The sequence below is a fragment of the Nerophis lumbriciformis genome, linkage group LG30, assembly GCF_033978685.3.
Source record: "Nerophis lumbriciformis linkage group LG30, RoL_Nlum_v2.1, whole genome shotgun sequence".
In the NCBI taxonomy this organism is placed as follows: Eukaryota; Metazoa; Chordata; class Actinopteri; order Syngnathiformes; family Syngnathidae; genus Nerophis; species Nerophis lumbriciformis.
In genome coordinates this window covers 9,349,717-9,375,823 of record NC_084577.2, presented here as the reverse complement: position 1 = coordinate 9,375,823, position 26,107 = coordinate 9,349,717, and the positions used below count along the sequence as shown (strand labels likewise).

General features: G+C 38.0%; 1 protein-coding gene across 2 annotated transcripts; it reads right to left on the bottom strand.

The window, feature by feature from the left end:
• Nucleotides 1-14,926: 14,926 nt before the first annotated feature.
• Nucleotides 14,927-23,686, bottom strand: LOC133572549 (cartilage intermediate layer protein 2-like). Of its 2 annotated transcripts, XM_061925358.1 has the most exons (5): nt 23,541-23,686; nt 22,871-22,909; nt 18,588-18,759; nt 17,568-17,677; nt 14,927-15,177 (listed from the first exon to the last, which is right to left on the bottom strand). In XM_061925358.1, the coding sequence occupies exons 1-5, from the start codon at nt 23,560-23,562 to the stop codon at nt 15,173-15,175; spliced, it is 348 nt and encodes a 115-aa protein (XP_061781342.1). In that variant the 5' UTR covers nt 23,563-23,686; the 3' UTR covers nt 14,927-15,172. The 2 variants fall into 2 exon arrangements, with proteins under 2 accessions (XP_061781342.1, XP_061781343.1); XM_061925359.1 differs by lacking the exons at nt 22,871-22,909; nt 23,541-23,686 and adding an exon at nt 19,740-19,843.
• Nucleotides 23,687-26,107: the final 2,421 nt, after the last annotated feature.

The following is a 26,107-nucleotide window of genomic DNA, read 5'->3' as shown; positions in this document are numbered from 1 at the left end:
TCTCCAGTACCAGAGGGGTTGTCTCGATCAAACCAAGGAGTCCAGCAATCTGCAAAAGTCATGTCAAGTTGAAAGAGTTGTTAATACCAAGATCACAACAGCTGTTGAAGTAAAAAAAAACAACCTACTTCAAATTAGTTAATTTCCTATTTTTCTTTGTCCGGCATATACAGTAACACACTTGTTTATCTTTCTAGTCTCATCATTAAAGTATTATTGTTGAACAATGAGAATACTTGGACAAAACATCACCGATGAACTGATCACCTATGAACTAATTGGCCACGTGGCGATATCCTTTACACACTGCTGTCGGTTTTTGATGCAGTACCGCCTAAGGGATCGAAGGACAGGGGCATTCAATGTTACGTGCAGTGATTTCTCCAGATTCTCTGAACCTTTTGATGATATTACGGACCGTAGATGGTGAAATCCCTAAATTCCTTGCAATAGCTCGTTGAGAAATGTTCTTAAACTGTCGGACAATTTGCTCACACATTTGTTCACAAAGTAGTGACCCTCGCCCCATTCTTGTTTGTGAATGACCGAGCATTTCATGGATGCTGCTTTTATACCCAATCATGGCACCTACCTGTTCCCAATTAGCCTGCTCACCTCTGGGATGTTCCAAATAAGTGTTTGATGAGAATTCCTCAACTTTCTTAGTCTTTTTTGCCACTTGTGCCAGTATTTTTGAAACATGTTGCAGGTATCAAATTCCAAATGAGCTAATATTTACAGCAACATTTTTTTTCTCAGTTCCAACATTAGATATCTTGTCTTTGCAATATATTCAATTGAATATAGGTTGAAAAGGATTTGCAAATCATTGTATTCTGTTTTTATTTACGATTTACACAACGTGCCAACTTCAAGTTTACAAAAATGGGAAATATTGCAAACCATAAGTACTTCAATGGGCATTATTATGTTTAAATCATATTTTATTTGTATTAGTTTTCATGATTGTTTTTTCGAATGATTCCCGTCTTACCTTTTTGCTGGCAGTAATCAACTGGACATCTAAAACGTACACGATAATCAGAGCACATTCCCGTGTTCTGGTCTGAATTTCTACAGATGAACCCACTGGTAGTGTCAGCTCTGCAAGAGAACAGAATTCAGTGAGAACATTGTGGGGCATCCACCCTAATATTGTGCTGAAGGGATTGTTAAAGGAGACAAGTTATGTAAGTTCTTCACAGATCTCAGGTGTCCTTTTTCAAAATGCCCCAAGCACTGAGATATTAGAGAACCTTCAAATAAAACCCTCTATGAAACAGCCCCGTTTAGAGCATCCAGGAGATATTACTGAATGGTTTGTTACAATATGTAATAACTTCATGTTACTTTCTGGTTCCTCTTGTATATTGGTACGTAGGTAAAGTTCTTACATCTTATTCTGGCTGCGGTGGCTTTGCTAGTGACTGATAGCATGTAACGTTCTATGAGCATACCTACCAACTTTGAGACCTCCGAATTTGGGAGATAGGGGGTCGGGGTTTGGTGGTAGTGGGGGGTGTATATTGTAGCGTTCCCGGAAGAGTTAGTGCTGCAAGGGATTTTGGGTATTTGTTCTGTTGTGTTAATGTTGTGTTAAGGTGCGGATGTTCTCCGGAAATGTGTTTGTCATTCTTGTTTGGTGTGGGTTCATAGTGTGCCGTATATTAGTAACAGTGTTAAAGTTGTTTATACGGCCACCCTCAGTGTGACCTGTATGGCTGTTTATCAAGTATGCCTTGCATCAACTTTTGTGTGTGTGTAAACGCCGCATATATTATGTGACTGGGAAAGGCACGCTGTTTGTACGGAGGAAAAGCGGACGTGACCACAGGTTGTAGAGGACGCTAAAGGCAGTGCCTTCAAGGCACGCCCCCAATGCTGTTGTCCGGGCAGAAATCGGGAGAAATTCGGGAGATTGGTTGCTCCGGGAGATTTTCGGGAGGGGCACTGAAATTCGGGAGTCTCCCGGGAAAATCGGGAGGGTTGGCAAGTATGTCTATGAGGTGTTTATAGATCTGTTAAACAAAAGCTAGCGCAAAGTTAATGGGATTTTAATAAATACAAGTTAAGTTGTACGATGTTGCAAAACATCTGCAGGGTTCATGCCCTGAACCTTATGTTACTTAAGCAACTAACCAAAAATCATTCTCGTTTGACAATGTATGTTGAGTATTTGAAACTTAGATTGGCTTGCTGGGAAATAATATTTTCTGAAATAGGCAGCTCAAATAAAACAATCTTTCTTGTGTAATTTCACACTCAATGGGTGAGCAGGCGTTCAACAAACCTAAATACAGTATAACCTGTTTAATTTAACGCCCATCAGACTGGCTGACTGGTATTAAGTTACGCTGTTTACAACATAACCGAAACTATTCATTGCTTGCACATATTTGGCTAAAGACATCAGTAGAATCTGTAATAATAAAGGTTTTTTGAATCAACGGTAATTAATTGACACGGATTTCCTCCATGTGTGCATATTTATGTTCAGATTTTTCATGTTTTCATTTTTTGTAGGTACAAGATGCTCCCCTTCCATAAAGAACAGCTAGTACTTACACAGCAACCACATCGCCTGTTGAATCCATGCTTAACCCAGATGTAGTTTGGACTTCAATATCAATGGGTGCTTTGCAGATTTTATTTGGATTTTCCTTGTACAGGTTCTTAAGAGTCTCATAGTCCCCAGTACCAGAGGGGTTGTCTCTATCAAACCAAGGAGTCCAGCAATCTGCAAAAGTCATGTCAAGTTGAAAGAGCTATTAATACCAAGATCACAATAGCTGTTAAAGTAAAAAACAACAACAACTTCAAATTAGTTAATTTCCTATTTTTCTTTGTCTGGATACAGTAACACACTTGTTTATCTTCCTAATCTCATCATTAAAATATTATTGTTGAACAATGAGAATACTTGGACAAAACATCACCTATGAACTGATTAAAAATAACTGATATCACACAATTAGCTTCTTTTTTGCAGAGACAAAGTAGAACACTTTTTTTTTTTTCTAAAAATACTACTAATGTCAAAGATGTGCGATATTACAAATATGTTCTGTTTTTGTCGACAGACTCGACACCCATACAGCTGGACTGGCTGACTCACATCGCCACACGCTGTTGTTTTTCCTGTGTTCTGTATCATTTTCTGTCCTTGTGCTCTTATTTTGGTTATATCTCCCATTGTACTCTTTGTTTTGCTGCATTTTCTTTTTTTGTGTGTAGTTTCCTGCCAGTGCACCTAAAACTCTAGTATTTTAAATAAGGAAATCGTGTACTGTACTTTGATTGTCAATTCTATATACCGGAAACTGTATTAATCAAAAAGGCAATAATAATGATTTGTAGACGTCATACCCGTTGGGTTGTATGCATTATCTTAGTAACTTGACATATAGTGTAAGAAATACTGAGGATTTCTGACTAAAATGTATGTTATAAGGGCTAACACATGGGCGTCCTTTAACCGCATACAGAAAATTCAAAGGATATGGAAAGCCATTTTGTACATTAAAGATGCTAAAATCTATCTAATGTAAGTCAATATATGCTAAGCCTCATCTGCATGTTACAGGTGACAAAGCAAATTAGTGTAATATCTAATAAAATAGCTCATAAAATAATAATTTGTTAAATTTTTACAATATATTGACAGTCAATTAAAAATGAGATGCAGGCAGAAAATGGCCATGGCCACTCTTTGGACAAATTTGGTGTATAAAATGAAAATGTTATATTTCTACATAAGTCAAAGCCAATATACTGTAATGTATACACCATCATAGTCATTAATGGATCCATTTCAAATGTTCTCTTGTGGTACCTGAAGAATCATTGCTTCTGGTCAAAGAACATTCCGAACAACAACAACAACAAATTATTGATTGACTCAGTCATTCTTTAAAGACAAGGCTTTTGGTACAGTTCGACTATTTTGCAAGTGTAACCTTGCCAGTGGACTTCATGCCTTTAAAATTTGAGACCTCATATGCAGAATAAACACAATATAGCCTGCTTACGAGAGCCGCTCCACGGTGTCCTGGCTTGCACTTCATTTCCTAGAAAAATAAATAAAAAGATACAGAAATTTTACAAAAAATATGGAGGATCTAACAAAGACTAAGTGCAATACATTAGGGGCATTTGTGATATTTATTATTCTAAATTACTCTTAATTAAGGACAAAGATGTGGTATGTTACACTTAGCATTTTTGCTGATAGGCAAGAACAGTTCAATTGTAATAGTGGACACCTACTTGAGCATTGCAATTATTGATTGGCTTTGGAATAAATTTCAATGGTAAAAAAATAAATATATATAGATATATATATATATACACCTTTAGATATAAGGGGATTTTTGGAGAAGTCATACCTCGTACAGTCTCATGACTATAGAGGGAATTCATGACTTCTAGTCATGCACAAAGCAGTGTAAAACACATTTTAGCACATCTAAAGTATTGCTGACACACGTGTCATCATGTTTCTTACGGGTTACTTGAAAAGTGGGTGAGGCTCCTGTCCTGTGCCCGCAATCATGTTAGAATCTCGCGAGAGCTCGTCCCACCCCTAGTTTTTACCATAATGACTTTTATAATTTTGTTCTTTCACATGGTGTGTCAGCATATGCAGGATGATACTGTACATACAAATGTGTTACACAAGATTGCATTTCTTAAAAACGATCTTACCTACAAGCAGGGCCACAATCATGGCGTACAACTGCAGGATAAAATATGATATTAGGACAATGCATAGTGTTCTGTCAAATGTAATCTTCATATTTATGTCAAGTTGATACATTACCCATCTGATCATGTTTGGAGATGTCATGTTTCTATCAAGAGAGGAGACAGTTTCTTTTATTTATTAAAAATGATATCAGTAATCTACCACGTAGTGAATGCCCTGGACTGATCAATTGCTGAGCTAATAATGACTAATAATGTTTTTCTTTTAAATAGTTTGGTATGGATTATTTGTTTCAGACATGTCTTAAAATGAGTAGGAAAATGCAGAGTTTCATGAATGTCATTACAGGTTTAGATGCATTTACTCAACTGTGTTTGGTATTGTTTCCTTTTCCAGCGCTCTTATTTTAAAGAAAAAAAAATGTTAAAAATGATAGTTAAGAAAAATAACAGTATATACTGTAGTTATAATAATGCTTCCACTATCGACTTATCTTGAAGCAATTTTTATTTAAAACCATTTTTAAAGAAAAATTAATTTAACTTAACAATAAAAGAAGTATACAATTGTTTTTTTTAAGAATATAATTTGATTTCAAGAAAGAAAGCATCATGATGTTTAAAAATGATAAAACATGCAAATAAAAATATGAAAGCTCTTACTGTTCAGGATGCTGCTGTTGGTTGTCCTCGGTCTAAATGAAGAAAAATGCACTGCCTTAAATACTTTGACACAAAGGAGGTAGCCAATCACTAGGAACATCCCACATGATGGGACGTCACACTCCCAAATATGCTGAAGCTACAGTTAGAGATTTCAAACTTCATTACAGATAATCAGAGGGTTTATCAAAGTTTTATGTTCACTTTTACCAGTTTGCTAAGCATACACATTTTATGGGAGTGGAATTTCTGTTGAATCATCGAGCATCTTAAAAGACAGAAAATGCAACTGGACCTCATACAGATGCAGAGCAACTCGCACAGGTATGCAGGGGCGCCAAAAAGGGGGGGTAAAGGAGACTGATTCTAGGGGCCCATGATGGAGGGGGGCCCAGAGAGGCCCCTAATGATGATGAAATTATAATACAGAAAAAATAATGACACTGTTGGGGGCCCTGTAAAGATTCTCTTCATGGGGCCCAAAATCCCTAGCGGCGCCCCTGCAGGTATGTCTTGTAAATCTTGTAAGTCTTGTGTGACTTGAATGTCTCGTATGACTTGTTCATCTTGTCTGTTTCCCTTCTTCCCAATAAATAAAGATCAATGATGAATGTCAATGATATTTAACACTTGGTATTTGCTGCCACACCACCAATCATTGGTCGGATTAAGAAGCATTGTAAACCTGTTGCAGTGCATGTTGATATATGACAGGAATGTGTTGATCAGATGATGTATTTTCCTAAAGCTTTCCACACATTCTCTAGGAGTAGGCGATATTGCAAATGTTGGTACGTTTTACTTGAGATGTTTAATGATCATTGAAAGATTGTGCCTTTAATTCGTTAATAACAATTACAGCAATAAATAAGAGGACAAATATTTTAGACAAAATATTTTTTAATTTACAAATTCAACAATATATAAATACAACAAGATAAGACTGTGTAACAATATCAACCAAATATTACAATTACAGTAGTACCTCAATTTACGAGCTCAATTAGCTCCATGACTGAGCTTGTGACTCAAAACATTTGTGTCTGTCCCTGACCAACCGTTTGGTTGACTCCCCAAGGAAGCCTTTGGCACACACCTCCACTGGGTAAAGATTTACATTCCTTACACTCTGTAACCAGGTCAGCATGATTATCCATTCATTTTTTTAGAATTTGAAAAGGTCTGACATATGTTGTGGTGCTAATCCGTTGGAAGATTTAAAAAAAATACCATTTTAAATTGAATTCTAAAATGAACTGCCAGTAAATTGATTGACTGAATATTTTATTAGGCCAAAAGTGTAGAGCAGCACACTTAAAATACTATGTCTAACAGGTCTGTCCAAAAAAGAAATCTTGTCTTGTTTCCGTGGGAGTCCTATTCAATTAAATTCAATGACATATATAGTGGCACCGACATTTCAAAAATCATCACAAAAAATACAGGGAAAATAACTCCATATGTACATCAATAAAAAGAACAAGCAAAAAAACATGGAATAAAGAAAATAAAAGCAGAAAAAACATTTAAAAAAGCAATATTTACAGCAAGGGGCGGAGGGCTTCTCTGTCTGATTGGAGAAAATTGTATTACCTCCTTTTTTGGCCTCCTGTTAAGTGAATTTTCAGGGCTGTTTTGAAAGAGCCGCGCAAACTACTTTTTTGAGGGAAGGGGTGGACTATTGCAAACCAGGGTTGCTGTGCTATAGAATGAGAATTTGCCCATGTTTGTTTTAAGGGTGGTTGGTTCCAGATCGTTGTTCACTCTCCCTCGAGTTTTGTGACTGTCAGTGTTGCTAACCTTTTGAAGGTAGTTAGACAGATATGCAGGTAAAATGAGCATTTCGGGCAATTTTGCATTTACAATTTTGAATACCAATCCCATTTAGAGGTAACGTGCTCACGTTTTTTATGCCAGTTGAAAGGCAAGCAGCAGCATTTGGGACTAACTGAGATTAAGCGAGTGAGGCCTGGTTCATTCCAACATAAAGTGAGTTGCAGTAGTCCAAAAGTGATTTAAAACAAATAAAATAGCATGGATTACCCGCTCAAAGTTGTTAAAAGATACAACTGATGTAATTTTGTTGAATCATCGAGCATCTTAAAAGACAGAAAATGCAACTGGACCTCATACAGATGCAGAGCAACTTGTACAGGTATGTCTTGTAAATCTTGTAAGTCTTGTGTGACTTGAATGTCTCGTATGACTTGTTCATCTTGTCTGTTTCCCTTCTTCCCAATAAATAAAGATCAGTGATGAATGTCAATGATATTTAACACTTGGTATTTGCTGCCACACCACCAATCATTAGTCGGATTAAGATGAATTGCCCAATAGAAGCCACCTTTAACATTCTAAAACTGTGCCAGAAAATACGAGGAATCAACCCAATGACATCTGTCAATCAACCGCTTTGGTACAATCCTAATATTAATATTAATAAAAATGTGGTTAAATGGACAACATGGAAAGACAGAGGTATTACTAAACCTCATCATATTATTAATAACAACTCTTTTAAACCGTTCAATGATTTAGTTGATCAATATAATGTACCCAGAAATCAGTTTTTACATTTTATCTCTTTAAAACACGCTGTAAATAAATGCATATCCTCTAAAAGTATGTCCTTAAATAGCCATGAACTGGCAGATGCACTTTTTAATCAAGATACAATTAAGAAATTAATTAAATTATTTTATGGAATAATAAATGAACACCACACTCGAAATGCAAATGATGCATGTGTTGGGAAATGGATGATGGACTTAAACATTTTAGATAAAAGAGACATATCATGGAATGATATTTGGAAACATGCCAATAAGCCCTTTAGAAGCATTAAAGGTAAGCTGACTCAATTTAAGATATTGAATAGATTGTATTTTACATCTTCTCAGCTGTTTAAAATTGGCGTAGTAGATAGCAAGTTATGTATGAAGTGTCGGGCAGCTGAGGGAACTCTTGTTCATTTATTGTGGGAATGTCAGAGAATAAAAGAGTTATGGTTGAAAACAACAAAAGAAGCAGTCACATTCCTTAATATAAACATCCCAATGACACTGCAAACTTGTATTCTTGGGGATCTACATCAATTTAGTAACGTGTCACCAAAGAGTAAAAATGCTTTTCTTTCAATATGCATAATAACAAAAAGGGTAATATTTAAAAAACGGATAGATGTTGATAGTCCAACACATTCTGACTGGTATACACAAGCTATGGAGATGATATCAGTAGAACAAACTGCATTTAGTTTAGATAATAATGAGTCATATATTGGAATATGGGATCCATTATTTGAATTTGTTTCAACTAATAAATGAACCAAAATATGACTTATTATATCTTTGTGGAAAATGTTGGACGCGGTGTGTTGTTGGGCTTATGGGATGTGATGCAAGTGTAAGCCACTGTGACACTATTGTTCATTTCTAATTTTTTTAGTATTTTTTAATTAATGTTTTTAATGATGATATCAATGAGGGTCACTGCTATTTTGAAATTGTTACTAATATTAATGCTGTTGTCGATAATGTTCATTTTTGTTTCACTACATTTGGATTTGTGTGTCCTCAATTGCTCTCAATTGCTCTGTTTGTTGTTGTTCTTAGTGTTGCAGGGACGGGTTTGGTTTTGGAATTGGATTGCATTGTTGTGGTATTGTTGTGTATTGTTTTGTTGATTGATTAATAAATTCCATCCATCCATCCATCCATCTTCTTCCGCTTATCCGAGGTCGGGTCGCGGGGGCAGCAGCCTAAGCAGGGAAGCCCAGACTTCCCTCTCCCCAGCCACTTCGTCCAGCTCCTCCCGGGGGATCCCGAGGCGTTCCCAGGCCGGCCGGGAGACATAGTCTTCCCAACGTGTCCTGGGTCTTCCTCGTGGCCTCCTACCGGTCGGACATGCCCTAAACACCTCCTTAGGGAGGCGCTCGGGTGGCATCCTGACCAGATGCCCGAACCACCTCATCTGGCTCCTCTCGATGTGGAGGAGCAGCGGCTTTACTTTAAGCTCCCCCCGGATGACAGAGCTTCTCACCCTATCTCTAAGGGAGAGCCCCGCCACCCGGCGGAGGAAACTCATTTCGGCCGCTTGTACCCGTGATCTTGTCCTTTCGGTCATAACCCAAAGCTCATGACCATAGGTGAGGATGGGAACGTATATCGACCGGTAAATTGAGAGCTTTGCCTTCTGGCTCAGCTCCTTCTTCACCACAACGGATCGATACAGCGTCCGCATTACTGAAGACGCCGCACCGATCCGCCTGTCGATCTCACGATCCACTCTTCCCTCACTCGTGAACAAGACTCCAAGGTCCTTGAACTCCTCCACTTGGGGCAAGATCTCCTCCCCAACCTGGAGATGGCACTCCACCCTTTTCCGGGCGAGAACCATGGACTCGGACTTGGAGGTGCTGATTCTCATCCCAGTCGCTTCACACTCAGCTGCGAACCGATCCAGTGAGAGCTGAAGATCCTGGCCAGATGAAGTCATCAGGACCAAATCATCTGCAAAAAGCAGAGACCTAATCCTGCAGCCACCAAACCGGATCCCTTCAACGCCTTGACTGCGCCTAGAAATTCTGTCCATAAAAGTTATGAACAGAATCGGTGACAAAAAAAAAGATGTGTTGTAAACCTGTTGCAGTGCATGTTGATATATGACAGGAATGTGTTGATCAGATGATGTATTTTCCTAAAGCTTTCCACACATTCTCTAGGAGTAGACGATACTGCAAATGTTGGTACGTTTTACTTGAGATGTTTAATGATCATTGAAAGATTGTGCCTTTAATTTGTTAATAACAATTACAGGAATAAATTAGAGGACAAATATTTTAGACAAATGTTTTTTAATCTACAAATTCAACAATATATAAACACAACAAGATCAGACTGTGTAAGAATATAAACCAAATATTACAATTGACTGAGCTTTCGACTCAAAACATTTGTGTCTGTCCCTGAGCAGCCGTGTGGTTGACTCTCCAAGGAAGCCTCTGGCACACACCTCCACTGGGTAAAGATTTTCATTCCTTACACTCTGTAACCAGGTCAGCATATCGTCCATCCATTCATTTTTTAGATTTTGAAAAGGGGCGGGTGGGTGGTTCCAGATCGTTGTTCACTCTTCCTCGAGATTGCTAACTTTTTGAAGGTAGTTAGACAGATATGCATTTAAAAGGAGCATTTCGGGCAAAGTTGCATTTACAATTTTGAATATCAATCCCATTAAGAGGTAACGTGCTCACGTTTTTTGTGCCAGTTGAAAGGCAAGCAGCAGCATTTTGGACTAAGTGAGATTAAGCGAGTGAGGCCTGGTTCATTCCAACATAAAGTGAGTTGCAGTAGTCCAAAAGTGTTCACATTTTTTTTTTAAATAGCATGGATTACCCACTCAAAGTCGTTACAAGATAAAACTGATGTAAGTTTGTTGAATCATCGAGCATCTTAACAGACAGAAAATACAACTATGAGGAACACTTCTTGTGGCGAAATCAATCTGTCACGTTCGGGTTGCATGTCTGCGATGGTTGTGTTCTCCAGGATGTGGGAGGACAGGAAGCGGCAGAAGCAGCGTGCAGGTAAGATTATTTTAATTCCGTTGGCAAGGCAAAAATGACAAAACAAACAGGGTGTCGCTTGGAGGCGCACGGGTAGCCCAATCAAAGCTTAGTTTGGCATAAATACCAAATCTAAGGTAGTCACATAAAGCAAACCAGAGCGCGAACATTGATCCCGTGCCTGCTGAATGGCGAGACCGGTTAAAAAAAAGGACATGATTGTGATTGGCAGCAGGTGTGCCCTACTCAACAACCACACGCTGGTGTGTCCACAGTGAACCTGGCAACGAGAAAGGTTAACACAAGAAGGAAAAAAAGCACTGAGAACCGAACAGAACACCAAACTAAGAAGAAGATTAACAAACAATACAAGATATGACCTTTGGTGACAGGTCATGACACAAATAAAGGTAACAGATGACACTGGTCATGGTTTATTTATTTCAGACTTGTAAATTACATCAAGCAACATCACATGATTCCATTTATACAGTTCAGCATGTCCAAAAAGGAGTAGAATGAAGCAGAGCTTATTATTTTCTACCCTTTCTTCATATCTATTTGTGATAGCTTAATTCCTATGTTTAAATGTCACAATTGTCTCATTGGGATAGAAATTCAATACAAAAAAATACCAATGTTTCAGATTATGTTTATTCCAAAATTGTAATTCTCCTCTCTAGTTGAGAATAATTGTTGTTTTTTGCTTTGTACATAATCTTTGTCTACAGATTTTAGTATTTTAGATTTTATAAACAAGGAATTTGTACGTTCCCTATTTTCAGCCTTTTGGATTATCCTTTAATAAATACAATAAGTGTTGAAACACGTTTTAAAAATGTTATAGTAAGTGATAGAATACAAAATAAAAAAACACAATAAAATCACTAAAATTAAGATAAACAAGAAAAGGAGTAAACAAGTAGGGAATTACCCTGGATTTCCACTGGATGCAGAACGGATGCGTAACTGCTCTGCTGCAGAACGTCTCCGTGCATTGTCATCCCTCAATACCCACTGACTGCGTCTGTGATGCACACTGTCTTCACTTGTAGAAAAGACAACCGTTTTGCCTTGCATAACGACTACTTTATTGTTGTATTTGTAGCAAGCAACAGCACAGGAGTAACAATACCGCTTTTTATCAACTCCCGCTAACAGCTTTCCTGCTTTACCCGCCCCGTCGCGTCAGTGTTTACATAGGCCCCCAAAATAGCTGTTGCAGGCTATGCCTGTAATATGCTTCTTTGATTTTGAATATGATCCATTTTGTCAACAAGATAAAATTACGTCTGAAAACCTTTGACCTGTTGACTTTAGGTCCCCGCCCATTCGAATGCATCGAAAGTGTGCCTTGAACTAAGGTGTAACAAATTGGATGAGTTTGGGACTCATCACTTGTCCCAACAAATTTGCATAGTTAGGATAAGATCGGAGAATAGGATAGGACTTTATTCATCCCACAATGGGGGAAAATGTTGTTGCAGCGCCGTTTCAAAAAGTCCACAAAAATATGATAGCAAACAACACAGCAAATAGTGAAACGTGAAAGAACACAAATCACATTAAGACATTCAAAAAGTACACAGATGATGCAACCAGCTGCCACTTCAGCGGCGGCATTTGTACATACAGCCACAAGTAAATCGTAAAAAAACAACAACAAAAAACACCAGTTCACCACATACACAACGGTGGCTTCTGTGGTGCTCCACGCTATCATCTGCTGAGGTGGGAGCAGCACGGCCAGAGACAAAAACGGACCCAGCAAATCGACCAAGAGAGCCAACTCCGTCCAAGGCTGCCCACCACCACCACAAGGCCAATGTACGGTCCATGTGGATGAGCGAGAATCTGCCCAGGGAGACCGAAGTATCCGATACATGCTCATCCAATCCCCCATGACAACCAAATGGCAAACACGGAACAAACTCTGCCCTCTTTCCCAACGCCTAACGCCAGCTCCGCAGCCATGGAAAGTTTCTCCACACGGACTTCAATGTGGGAGAGAGCAGGCAGATGGTCTCCGGTGCAAACAACCGAGCCATGGCCAAAAGACTCCCAAAGTCAGGCATATCCAAAAGTGATAAACAGTAAGCTTTTTCTGAGAGTGACTTTAGACAGGAGGTCTTAACCTTTTTGACCTCTGGTGCCAACTTTTCCATGACAGAGGGGCTATGGTGCCCCACCCAAATCTAAACACTGAATTAGTCATCTAACTTTTGATTTTAATCGTAATAAATGAAATCAAAACATGTTTCACAAAGATTTGTTACGTCGGGGTCGCATGGTTTTGCGGTGGTCGTTTCCCTAAGATGCAGAAGAACTTCCGGAAGCAGCGAGCAGGTAAAAAGGTGATTTATTCCAATAAGCAGGACGACGTGTACAAAAACTCAGATACTAGTCATGTGTGGAGCCAAAAAAACAAGATAATCACCAAGGTCCAACATTGATAAAGTCTTACACTAGGAAAAATACAAAAGCGTGGTGAAAACAGGAACTACCAATGTTGCGAAAATCAAGCAAGACTGCCAGGCAGAGTGTGGCGTGATGCAGGAATAAATAGCTCTCTGATTAGCCATCCAAATTACTGCTTGGGCAAGACACTTCACCCTTGCCCCCAGTGTCGCTCACACTGAAAGAAGGGGTTGTCTCGATCATATCAAGGAGTCTATCAGTGGGACGGCGTGGCGCAGTGGTAGAGTGGCCGTGCGCGACCCGAGGGTCCCTGGTTCAATCCCCACCTAGTACCAACCTCGTCATGTCCGTTGTGTCCTGAGCAAGACACTTCACCCTTGCTCCTGATGGGTGCTGGTTAGCGCCTTGCATGGCAGCTCCCTCCATCAGTGTGTGAATGTGTGTGTGAATGGGTAAATGTGGAAGTAGTGTCAAAGCGCTTTGAGTACCTTGAAGGTAGAAAAGCGCTATACAGGTACAACCCATTTATCATTTATCATTTATCAGTCTGCCCCAAGGCAGCTGTGGCTACAAATGTAGCTTACCACCACTGATGTGTGAATGTTGAGTGATTGTGAGCACTTTGATTATCTATTTGATAGAAAAGTGCTATGTAAATCGAATGCATTATTATTATTATAATCAGAGTCAGGTGACAATTATCAGCACCCATGGCAACTGAGAAAACAAACATGGGTGCAGAAACAGAACTAACCAACAACCAAGGAAATACCAAACTAAACAAAACATGACCTGGGCAACGGATCATGACAAGACTATTATTTGTTTAACAGATACATTTAGGCTTAGGTCAGGATTACAAAAATAAGTATGAACCAAATATAGTGCATAAATAACTGAAGAAAAATAAATGTACATGCAATTGTTGTGTAAAACAAACAAAAATGATAAGAAACAAAATGTTTCTTCACTAAAATTTAAGTGCAAATGAAAATACAGTTTCATCACGTTAGTCATCATTTTTGCTTTTAAAAAACTTCTCTAAGACTTTAGCTCCAGAATTCTTCTGTTTTTTTGAGATTGTGTAAAACAAGCGGTGTATTACAACTGAGTACTGCTGCAGTTCATACGTACCACAGCTGAGAAATAGATATTTTTGGCGGCCATGTAGGTGAATCTCACAGCTCAACAATGGGCCCTGTTGTTAAGAAACACTGATTCAGAAGATAACAATTTGAACTATAGGATCTGACTTCTACTAAAACTTGATTTACATCACTGTCAAGGCATGAAACTCATTCATAACTCAGAGAACCACCTGAGTTCCCGTGTCCCTCCAACAATTAGGGACAAGTAAGTATTGCACAATAACAAGGTACCTGTAAGATCAGTCTAATTTAAAACACAATTTTATACAAAATATACAAGTAGGTGGTCCACGCTCCATTGCTCTATCAGTTTGAGTGTCCTTGAAACCTTGAAGACCCCTAGTGTAAATGTAGCATTGTGACGTTCCTTGACAGAACAAATAAACCATGACCAGTGCAATATGTACTTTTATTTGATTTTGACAACATGATGATTAAGAAAGAACATACATTTTTCCAAGGCAAAGAGGATAGTAAATTCAAGTTTTAATCATTTTTCATATATTTAGTTTACCCATATACAGTACCTAAGATATACTTTTATAGTGAATCAAGAGCTATAAAAGGTTCATTCAAAACCTTGGCTTGCTGACATTTCATTCACATGGGCATCTAAAGCGTACTTTGTTGTCATGCAAATCTTTTGTGGCGACGATCAAAACCATCAGATGAGCTAACCTGAAAAAAGAACACATACTGATTAGTAATATAATATTAATGTATGGGATATAATCCGCATAGTCACGTCTATGTTCTCAATGGATGTCACCGCCTGCTGCCACCTTGTGGTTTCAATGTTCACTTTTCCTTTGTTGGTGCAGCAGACCTGGCTCTTACTTTTTGTCTTCCTCCTAGAGTTCCCGTGTTTCCCTGTGGGCGGAGTTGTTAGACGTGCACAGCTGTGTCCAATCTTCCCGACACTACTTAATCAGCACCTCGACAGCTGGATGGCACTCGGCAATTCCACTCCTCTTGTCCGAAGACTTCTATGCTTCCGGAGTTTTTGATGCTAACATTCTTGGCTATTCCCAGTGCCATCCAGCTTGGTGCTGTCTGGTAGGTTGCACGTCTTGCAACTCCAACCCAAGTCTGCTTCTTTTTGCATATTAGCTTTTGTTCTTTTTTCCCCACTGTGCTCATTTTGTTTTCTCTTTTTCGCACTGTCGCTTTTTGTTATCTCTTGTTTGGATTTTTGTAGTGAGTACTCTTTACTTCAGTAAAGAACTGTTTTACTCACCATCCGTCTGCGGCCTTGGGTTCCTCCGTACCACATTTAAATTGCATTGTGACAATGGAACCTTTAAGCTTTTAAAACTGGCAGACCCCTGTACCGGTGGCAGCATGGTTGCATTTGTGTTGCTATGGTAACTGCTCCACAACACTTGTATCAATATACATATGTTATTGTACAGCCACATGACGTCACTAGAGAACATAAAACTACAAAACCCAAAACCAGTGAAGTTGGCACATTGTGTAAATGGTTAATGGTACCTTCACAGATGTGTAAGTTACCCATGTCTTGGGCACTAATACACCCCCATACCATCACTGTCAGGCTTGTCCCTGACAGTTTGGTCATGTTTTAGTATTTAGTTTAGTTTTATAAACAAAAACAAACAAAAGGATACAAACAAAAGGCGCGCACCAGGCGGAGAACAAACTTGGCTATGAACAAAAACTAGCACAAAGGCTAACTGTGGACAAGAAACAAAAAAACTTACTGTGACACGAAGGAACTATGACATGAGCAGAGTGAACAGAAGTAGACACAGCTACAACGACAAGTATTAATGACATGTAGTAGCGACAATAATCCAGCACTGACTGAAAGACAAAGCAGATTTAAATAGTAGCTGGCTGATTGACACCAGGTGTGGCCCGGTGCCAATCAGCCACAGCTGAGGGGAAAAAACACTCAGGGATACAAGCAGGAAATAAAGACAAGATAAGAGCGCTAACAGGAAATAAAGACAGACACAGAGGAAAAACTAAAACATGACCAAACTGTCAGGGACAAGCCTGACAATCACAGATGCTGGCTTTTGAACTTTGCGCCTGTAGCAATCTGGATGGTTATTTTCTCCTTTTGGTCCGGAGGACACAACGTTCACAGTTTCCAAGAACAATTTGAAATGTGAACTTGTCAGACCACAGAACACTTTTCCACTTTGCATCAGTCCATCTTAGATGAGCTTGGGCCCAGCGTTTTTGGGTGTTGTTGATAAATGGTGTTGGCTTTGCATAGTAGAGTTTTAACTTGCACTTACAGATGTAGCGACCAACTGTAGTTAGTGACAGTGGTTTTCTGAAGTGTTCCTGAGCCCATGTGGCGATATCCTTTACACACTGATGTCGGTTTTTAATGCAGTACTGCCTGAGGGATCGAAAGTCACGGGCATTCAATGTTACGTGCAGTGATTTCTCCAGATTTTCTGAACCTTTTGATGATATTACGGACCACAGATGGTGAAATCCCTAAATGCCTTGCAATAACTGGTTGAGAAATGTTGTTCTTAAACTGTCGGACAATTTGCTCACGCATTTGTTCACAAAGTGGTGACCCTCGCCCTATTCTTGTTTGTGAATGACTGAGCATTTCATGGAAGCTGCCTTTATACCCAATCATGGCACCCACCTGTATTCAATTAGCCTGTTCACCTCTGGGATGTTCCAATTAAGTGTTTGATGAGAATTCCTGAACTTTCTCAGTGTGTTTTGCCACTTGCGCCAGCTTTTTTGAAACATGTTGCACGTATCAAATTCCAAATGAGCTAATAATTACAAAAAGAAAAAAGAAAAGTTTCGCAGTTCCAACATTAAATATCTTGTCTTTGATGTGTATTCAATTGAATATAGGTTGAAAACGATTTGCAAATCATTGTATTCTGTTATTTACACAACGTGCCAACTTAATTGGTTTCCTGGTTTTGTATAAAAGCTCAACCAAAGCAAGTTTGGAAAAGTGGGAAATAATGCAAACCATAAGTACTTCAATGGGCATTATTATGTTTAAATCATATTTGTATTAGTTTAATGATTGTTTTTAGGAATGTTTCCCGTCTTACCTTTGCGCTGGCAGTAATCATATGGACATCTAAAACGTACACGATAATCAGAGCACATTCCCGTGTTCTGGTCTGAATTTCTACAGATGAACCCACTAGTAGTGTCAGCTCTGCAAGAGAACAGAATTCAGTGAGAACATTGTGGGGCATCCACCCTAATTTTGTGCTGAATGGATTGTTAAAGGAGACAAGTTATGTAAATTCTTCACAGATTAAAACTGTTCTCAGGTGTCCTTTTTCAAAATGCCCCAAGCACTGAGATATTAGAGAACCCTCAAATAAAACCCTCTATGAAACAGCCCTGTTTAGAGCATCCGGTAGATGTTACTGAATGGTTTGTTACAATATGTAATAACTTCATGTTACTTTCTGGTTCCTTACGTATATTAGTACGAAAGTAAAGTTCTTACATCTTATTCTGGCTGCGGTGGCTTTGCTAGTGACTGATAGCATGTGACGTTCTATGAGATGTTTATGGATCTGTTAAACAGAAGCTAGCGCTAAATTGATGGGATTTGCATGTTAAGTATTTGAAACTTAGATTGGTTTGCTGGGAAATAACATTTTCTGTAATAGGCAGCTCACATCAAACAATCTTGCTTGTGTAATTTCACACTCAATGAGTGAGCAGGCGTTTAACAAACCTAAATACAGTATAACCTGTTTAATTTAACGCTCCTCAGTCTGACATTAACTTACGCTGTGGTCAACATAATCGAAACTGAAACTATTCATTGCTTGCACATATTTGGCTAAAGACATCAGTAGAATGGGTAATAAAGGTTATTTGAATCAACGGTAGTTTGTTGACAGATTTCCTCCATGTGTGCATATTTTTGTTCAGATTTTTCTGTTTTCATATGCTATTGTATACTTTTATCTAACTGCCAAAGGTAAATGTGTTGTATACCTTAACAACGTAGACTATAAAGCTTTTGTACAATGGTTACAGTTCCATAAATGTATATTTTTGTGCAGGTACAAGATAATCCCCTTCCATAAAGAACAGCTAGTACTTACACAGCAACCACATCGCCTGTTGAATCCATGCTTAACCCAGATGTAGTTTGGACTTCAATATCAATGGGTGCTTTGCAGATTTTATTTGGATTTTCCTTGTACAGGTTCTTAAGAGTCTCATAGTCTCCAGTACCAGAGGGGTTGTCTCGATCAAACCAAGGAGTCCAGCAATCTGCAAAAGTCATGTCAAGTTGAAAGAGCTGTTAATACCAAGATCACAATAGCTGTTCAAGTTTAAAAAAAAAACTACTTCAAATTAGTTAATTTCCTATTTTTCTTTGTCCGGCATATACAGTAACACACTTGTTTATCTTTCTAATCTCATCATTAAAATATTATTGTTGAACAATGAGAATACTTGGACAAAACATCACCGATGAACTGATCACCTATGAACTAATTGGCCATGTGGCGATTTCCTTTACACACCGCTGTCGGTTTTTGATGCAGTACCGCCTAAGGATCGAAAGACAGGGGCATTCAATGTTACGTGCAGTGATTTCTCCAGATTCTCTGAACCTTTTGATGATATTACGGACCGTAGATGGTGAAATCCCTAAATTCCTTGCAATAGCTCGTTGAGAAATGTTCTTAATCTGTTGGACAATTTGCTCACACATTTGTTCACAAAGTAGTGACCCTCGCCCCATCCTTGTTTGTGAATGACCGAGCATTTCATGGAAGCTGCTTTTATACCCAATCATGGCACCCACCTGTTCCCAATTAGCCTGCTCACCTGTGGGATGTTCCAAATAAGTGTTTGATGAGAATTCTTCAACTTTCTTAGTCTTTTTTGCCACTTGTGCCAGCATTTTTGAAACATGTTGCAGGTATCAAATTCCAAATGAGCTAATATTTGCAGCAACATTTTTTTTCTCAGTTCCAACATTAGTTATCTTGTCTTTGCAATATATTCAATTGAATATAGGTTGAAAAGGATTTGCAAATCATTGTATTCTGTTTTTATTTACGATTTACACAGCGTGCCAACTTCACTGGTTTTGGGTTTTGTATAAAAGCTCAACCAAAGCAAGTTTACAAAAATGGGAAATATTGCAAACCATAAGTACTTCAATGGGCAATATTATGTTTAAATCATATTTTATTTGTATTAGTTTTCATGATTGTTTTTTCGAATGATTCCCGTCTTACCTTTTTGCTGGCAGTAATCAACTGGACATCTAAAACGTACACGATAATCAGAGCACATTCCCGTGTTCTGGTCTGAATTTCTACAGATGAACCCACTGGTAGTGTCAGCTCTGCAAGAGAACAGAATTCAGTGAGAACATTGTGGGGCATCCACCCTAATATTGTGCTGAAGGGATTGTTAAAGGAGACAAGTTATGTAAATTCTTCACAGATCTCAGGTGTCCTTTTTCAAAATGCCCCAAGCACTGAGATATTAGAGAACCTTCAAATAAAACCCTCTATGAAACAGCCCCGTTTAGAGCATCCAGGAGATATTACTGAATGGTTTGTTACAATATGTAATAACTTCATGTTACTTTCTGGTTCCTCTTGTATATTGGTACGTAGGTAAAGTTCATACATCTTATTCTGGCTGCGGTGGCTTTGCTAGTGACTGATAGCATGTAACGTTCTATGAGCATACCTACCAACTTTGAGACCTCCGAATTTGGGAGATAGGGGGCGGGGTTTGGTGGTAGTGGGGGGTGTATATTGTAGCGTTCCCGGAAGAGTTAGTGCTGCAAGGGATTTTGGGTATTTGTTCTGTTGTGTTAAGAGGCGGATGTTCTCCGGAAATGTGTTTGTCATTCTTGTTTGGTGTGGGTTCATAGTGTGCCGTATATTTGTAACAGTGTTAAAGTTGTTTATACGGCCACCCTCAGTGTGACCTGTATGGCTGTTTATCAAGTATGCCTTGCATCAACTTTTGTGTGTGTGTAAACGCCGCATATATTATGTGACTGGACAAGGCACGCTGTTTGTACGGAGGAAAAGCGGACGTGACCACAGGTTGTAGAGGACGCTAAAGGCAGTGCCTTCAAGGCACGCCCCCAATGCTGTTGTCCGGGCAGAAATCGGGAGAAATTCGGGAGATTGGTTGCTCCGGGAGATTTTCGGGAAGGGCACTGAAATTCGGGAGTCTCCTGGGAAAATCGGGAGGGTTGGCAAGTATGTCTATGAGGTGTTTATAGATCTGTTAAACAAAAGCTAGCGCAAAGTTAATGGGATTTTAATAAATACAAGTTAAGTTGTACGATGTTGCAAAACATCTGCAGGGTTCATGCCCTGAACCTTATGTTACTTAAGCAACTAACCAAAAATCATTCTCGTTTGACAATGTATGTTGAGTATTTGAAACTTAGATTGGCTTGCTGGGAAATAATATTTTCTGAAATAGGCAGCTCACATAAAACAATCTTGCTTGTGTAATTTCACACTTAATGAGTGAGCAGGCGTTCAACAAACCTAAATACAGTATAACCTGTTTAATTTAACGCCCATCAGACTGGCTGACTGGCATTAAGTTACGCTGTTTACAACATAACCGAAACTATTCATTGCTTGCACATATTTGGCTAAAGACATCAGTAGAATCGGTATTAATAAAGGTTTTTTGAATCAACGGTAATTAATTGACACGGATTTCCTCCATGTGTGCATATTTATGTTCAGATTTTTCTGTTTTCATATGCTATTGTATACTTTTGTCTAATTGCCTCTGGTAAATTTGTTGTATACCTTAACTACGTAGACTATAAAGCTTTTGTACAATGGCTACAGTTCCATAAATGTAAAAAATTTTTGTAGGTACAAGATGCTCCCCTTCCAGAAAGAACAGCTAGTACTTACACAGCAACCACATCGCCTGTTGAATCCATGCTTAACCCAGATGTAGTTTGGACTTCAATATCAAGTGGTGCTTTGCAGATTTGATTTGGATTTTCCTTGTACAGGTTCTTAAGAGTCTCATAGTCTCCAGTACCAGAGGGGTTGTCTCTATCAAACCAAGGAGTCCAGCAATCTGCAAAAGTCATGTCAAGTTGAAAGAGCTATTAATACCAAGATCACAATAGCTGTTAAAGTAAAAAAACAACAACAACTTCAAAGTAGTTAACTTCCTATTTTTCTTTGTCTGGCATATACAGTAACACACTTGTTTATCTTCCTAATCTCATCATTAAAATATTATTGTTGAACAATGAGAATACTTGGACAAAACATCACCTATGAACTGATTAAAAATAACTGATATCACACAATTAGCTTCTTTTTTGCACATTATTTTGCACATTATTTTTTTTCTAAAAATACTACTAATGTCAAAGATGTGCGATATTACAAATATGTTCTGTTTTTGTCGACAGACTCGACACCCATACAGCTGGACTGGCTGACTCACATCGACACACGCTGTTGTTTTTCCTGTGTTCTGTATCATTTTCTGTCCTTGTGCTCTTATTTTGGTTATATCTCCCATTGTACTCTTTGTTTTGCTGCATTTTCTTTTTTTGTGTGTAGTTTCCTGCCAGTGCACCTAAAACTCTAGTATTTTAAATAAGGAAATCGTGTACTGTACTTTGATTGTCAATTCTATATACCGGAAACTGTATTAATCAAAAAGGCAATAATAATGATTTGTAGACGTCATACCCGTTGGGTTGTATGCATTATCTTAGTAACTTGACATATAGTGTAAGAAATACTGAGGATTTCTGACTAAAATGTATGTTATAAGGGCTAACACATGGGCGTCCTTTAACCGCATACAGAAAATTCAAAGGATATGGAAAGCCATTTTGTACATTAAAGATGCTAAAATCTATCTAATGTAAGTCAATATATGCTAAGCCTCATCTGCATGTTACAGGTGACAAAGCAAATTAGTGTAATATCTAATAAAATAGCTCATAAAATAATAATTTGTTAAATTTTTACAATATATTGACAGTCAATTAAAAATGAGATGCAGGCAGAAAATGGCCATGGCCACTCTTTGGACAAATTTGGTGTATAAAATGAAAATGTTATATTTCTACATAAGTCAAAGCCAATATACTGTAATGTATACACCATCATAGTCATTAATGGATCCATTTCAAATGTTCTCTTGTGGTACCTGAAGAATCATTGCTTCTGGTCAAAGAACATTCCGAACAACAACAACAACAAATTATTGATTGACTCAGTCATTCTTTAAAGACAAGGCTTTTGGTACAGTTCGACTATTTTGCAAGTGTAACCTTGCCAGTGGACTTCATGCCTTTAAAATTTGAGACCTCATATGCAGAATAAACACAATATAGCCTGCTTACGAGAGCCGCTCCACGGTGTCCTGGCTTGCACTTCATTTCCTAGAAAAATAAATAAAAAGATACAGAAATTTTACAAAAAATATGGAGGATCTAACAAAGACTAAGTGCAACACATTAGGGGCATTTGTGATATTTATTATTCTAAATTACTCTTAATTAAGGACAAAGATGTGGTATGTTACACTTAGCATTTTTGCTGATAGGCAAGAACAGTTCAATTGTAATAGTGGACACCTACTTGAGCATTGCAATTATTGATTGGCTTTGGAATAAATTTCAATGGTAAAAAAATAAATATATATATATATATATACACCTTTAGATATAAGGGGATTTTTGGAGAAGTCATACCTCGTACAGTCTCATGACTATAGAGGGAATTCATGACTTCTAGTCATGCACAAAGCAGTGTAAAACACATTTTAGCACATCTAAAGTATTGCTGACACACGTGTCATCATGTTTCTTACGGGTTACTTGAAAAGTGGGTGAGGCTCCTGTCCTGTGCCCGCAATCATGTTAGAATCTCGCGAGAGCTCGTCCCACCCCTAGTTTTTACCATAATGACTTTTATAATTTTGTTCTTTCACATGGTGTGTCAGCATATGCAGGATGATACTGTACATACAATTGTGTTCCACAAGATTGCATTTCTTGAAAATGATCTTACCTACAAGCAGGGCCACAATCATGGCGTACAACTGCAGGATAAAATAAGATATTAGGACAATTCATAGTGTTCTGTCAAATGTAATCTTCATATTTATGTCAAGTTGATACATTACCCATCTGATCATGTTTGGAGATGTCATGTTTCTATCAAGAGAGGAGACAGTTTCTTTTATTTATGAAAAATGATATCAGTAATCTACCACGTAGTGAATGCCCTGGACTGATCAATTGCTGAGCTAATAATGACTAATAATGTTTTTCTTTTAAATAGTTTGGTATGGATTATTTGTTTCAGACATGTCTTAAAATGAGTAGGAAAATGCAGAGTTTCATGAATGTCATGACAGGTTTAGATGCATTTACTCAACTGTGTTTGGTATTGTTTCCTTACCAGCGCTCTTATTTTAAAGAAAAAAAATGTTAAAAACGATAGTTAAGAAAAATAACAGTATATACTGTAGTTATAATAATGCTTCCACTATCGACTTATCTTGAAGCAATTTTTATTTAAAATTTTTTTTAAAGAAAAATTATTTTAACAATATAAGAAGTATACAATTGTTTTTTATAAGAATATAATTTGATTTCAAGAAAGAAAGCATCATGATGTTTAAAAATGATAAAACATGCAAATAAAAATGTGAAAGCTCTTACTGTTCAGGATGCTGCTGTTGGTTGTCCTCGGTCTAAATGAAGAAAAATGCACTGCCTTAAATACTTTGACACAAAGGAGGTAGCCAATCACTAGGAACATCCCACATGATGGGACGTCACACTCCCAAATATGCTGAAGCTACAGTTAGAGATTTCAAACTTCATTACAGATAATCAGAGGGTTTATCAAAGTTTTATGTTCACTTTTACCAGTTTGCTAAGCATACACATTTTATGGGAGTGGAATTTCTGTTGAATCATCGAGCATCTTAAAAGACAGAAAATGCAACTGGACCTCAAACAGATGCAGAGCAACTCGTACAGGTATGTCTTGTAAATCTTGTAAGTCTTGTTTGACTTGTTCATCTTGTCTGTTTCCCTTCTTCCCAATAAATAAAGATCAATGATGAATGTCAATGATATTTAACACTTGGTATTTGCTGCCACACCACCAATCATTGGTCGGATTAAGATGCATTGTAAACCTGTTGCAGTGCATGTTGATATATGACAGGAATGTGTTGATCAGATCAGATGTATTTTCCTAAAGCTGTCCACACATTCTCTAGGAGTAGACGATACTGCAAATGTTGGTACGTTTTACTTGAGATGTTTAATGATCATTGAAAGCTTGTGCCTTTAATTTGTTAATAACAATTACAGCAATAAACAAGAGGACAAATATTTTAGACAAAATATTTTTTAATCTAGAAATTCAACAATATATAAATACAACAAGATAAGACTGTGTAAAAAAATCAACCAAATATTACAATTACAGTAGTACCTCAATTTACGAGCTCAATTGGCTCCATGACTGAGCTTGTGACTCAAAACATTTGTGTCTGTCCCTGACCAGCCGTTTGGTTGACTCCCCAAGGAAGCCTTTGGCACACACCTCCACTGGGTAAAGATTTACATTCCTTATACTCTGTAACCAGGTCAGCATATTGTCCATCCATTCATTTTTTTAGAATTTGAAAAGGTCTGACATATGTTGTGGTGCTAATCCGTTGGAAGATTTTAAAAAATACCATTGTAATTTGTATTCTAAAATGAACTGCCAGTAAATTGATTGACTGAATATTTTATTAGGCCAAAAGTGTAGAGCAGCACACTTAAAATACTATGTCTAACAGGTCTGTCCAAAAAAGTAATCTTGTCTTGTTTCAGTGGGGGTCCTATTCAATTAAATTCAATGACATATATAGTGGCACCGACATTTCAAAAATCATCACAAAAAATACAGGGAAAATAACTCCATATGTACATCAATAAAAAGAACAAGCAAAAAAACATGGAATAAAGAAAATAAAAGCAGAAAAAACATTTAAAAAAGCAATATTTACAGCAAGGGGCGGAGGGCTTCTCTGTCTGATCGGAGAAAATTGTATTACCTTCTTTTTTGGCCTCCTGTTAAGTGAATTTTCAGGGCTGTTTTGAAAGAGCCGAGCAAACTACTTTTTTGAGGGAAGGAGTGGACTATTGCAAACCAGGGTTGCTGTGCTATAGAATGAGAATTTGCCCATGTTTGTTTTAAGGGTGGTTGGTTCCAGATCGTTGTTCACTCTCCCTCGAGTTTTGTGACTGTCCGTGTTGCTAACCTTTTGAAGGTAGTTAGACAGATATGCAGGTAAAATGAGCATTTCGGGCAAAGTTGCATTTACAATTTTGAATACCAATCCCATTTAGAGATAACGTGCTCACGTTTTTTATGCCAGTTGAAAGGCAAGCAGCAGCATTTGGGACTAACTAAGGTTAAGCGAGTGAGGCCTGGTTCATTCCAACATAAAGTGAGTTGCAGTAGTCCAAAAGTGATTTAAAACAAATAAAAATAGCATGCATTACCCGCTCAAAGTCGTTAAAAGATACACTGATATAATTTTGTTGAATCATCGAGCATCTTAAAAG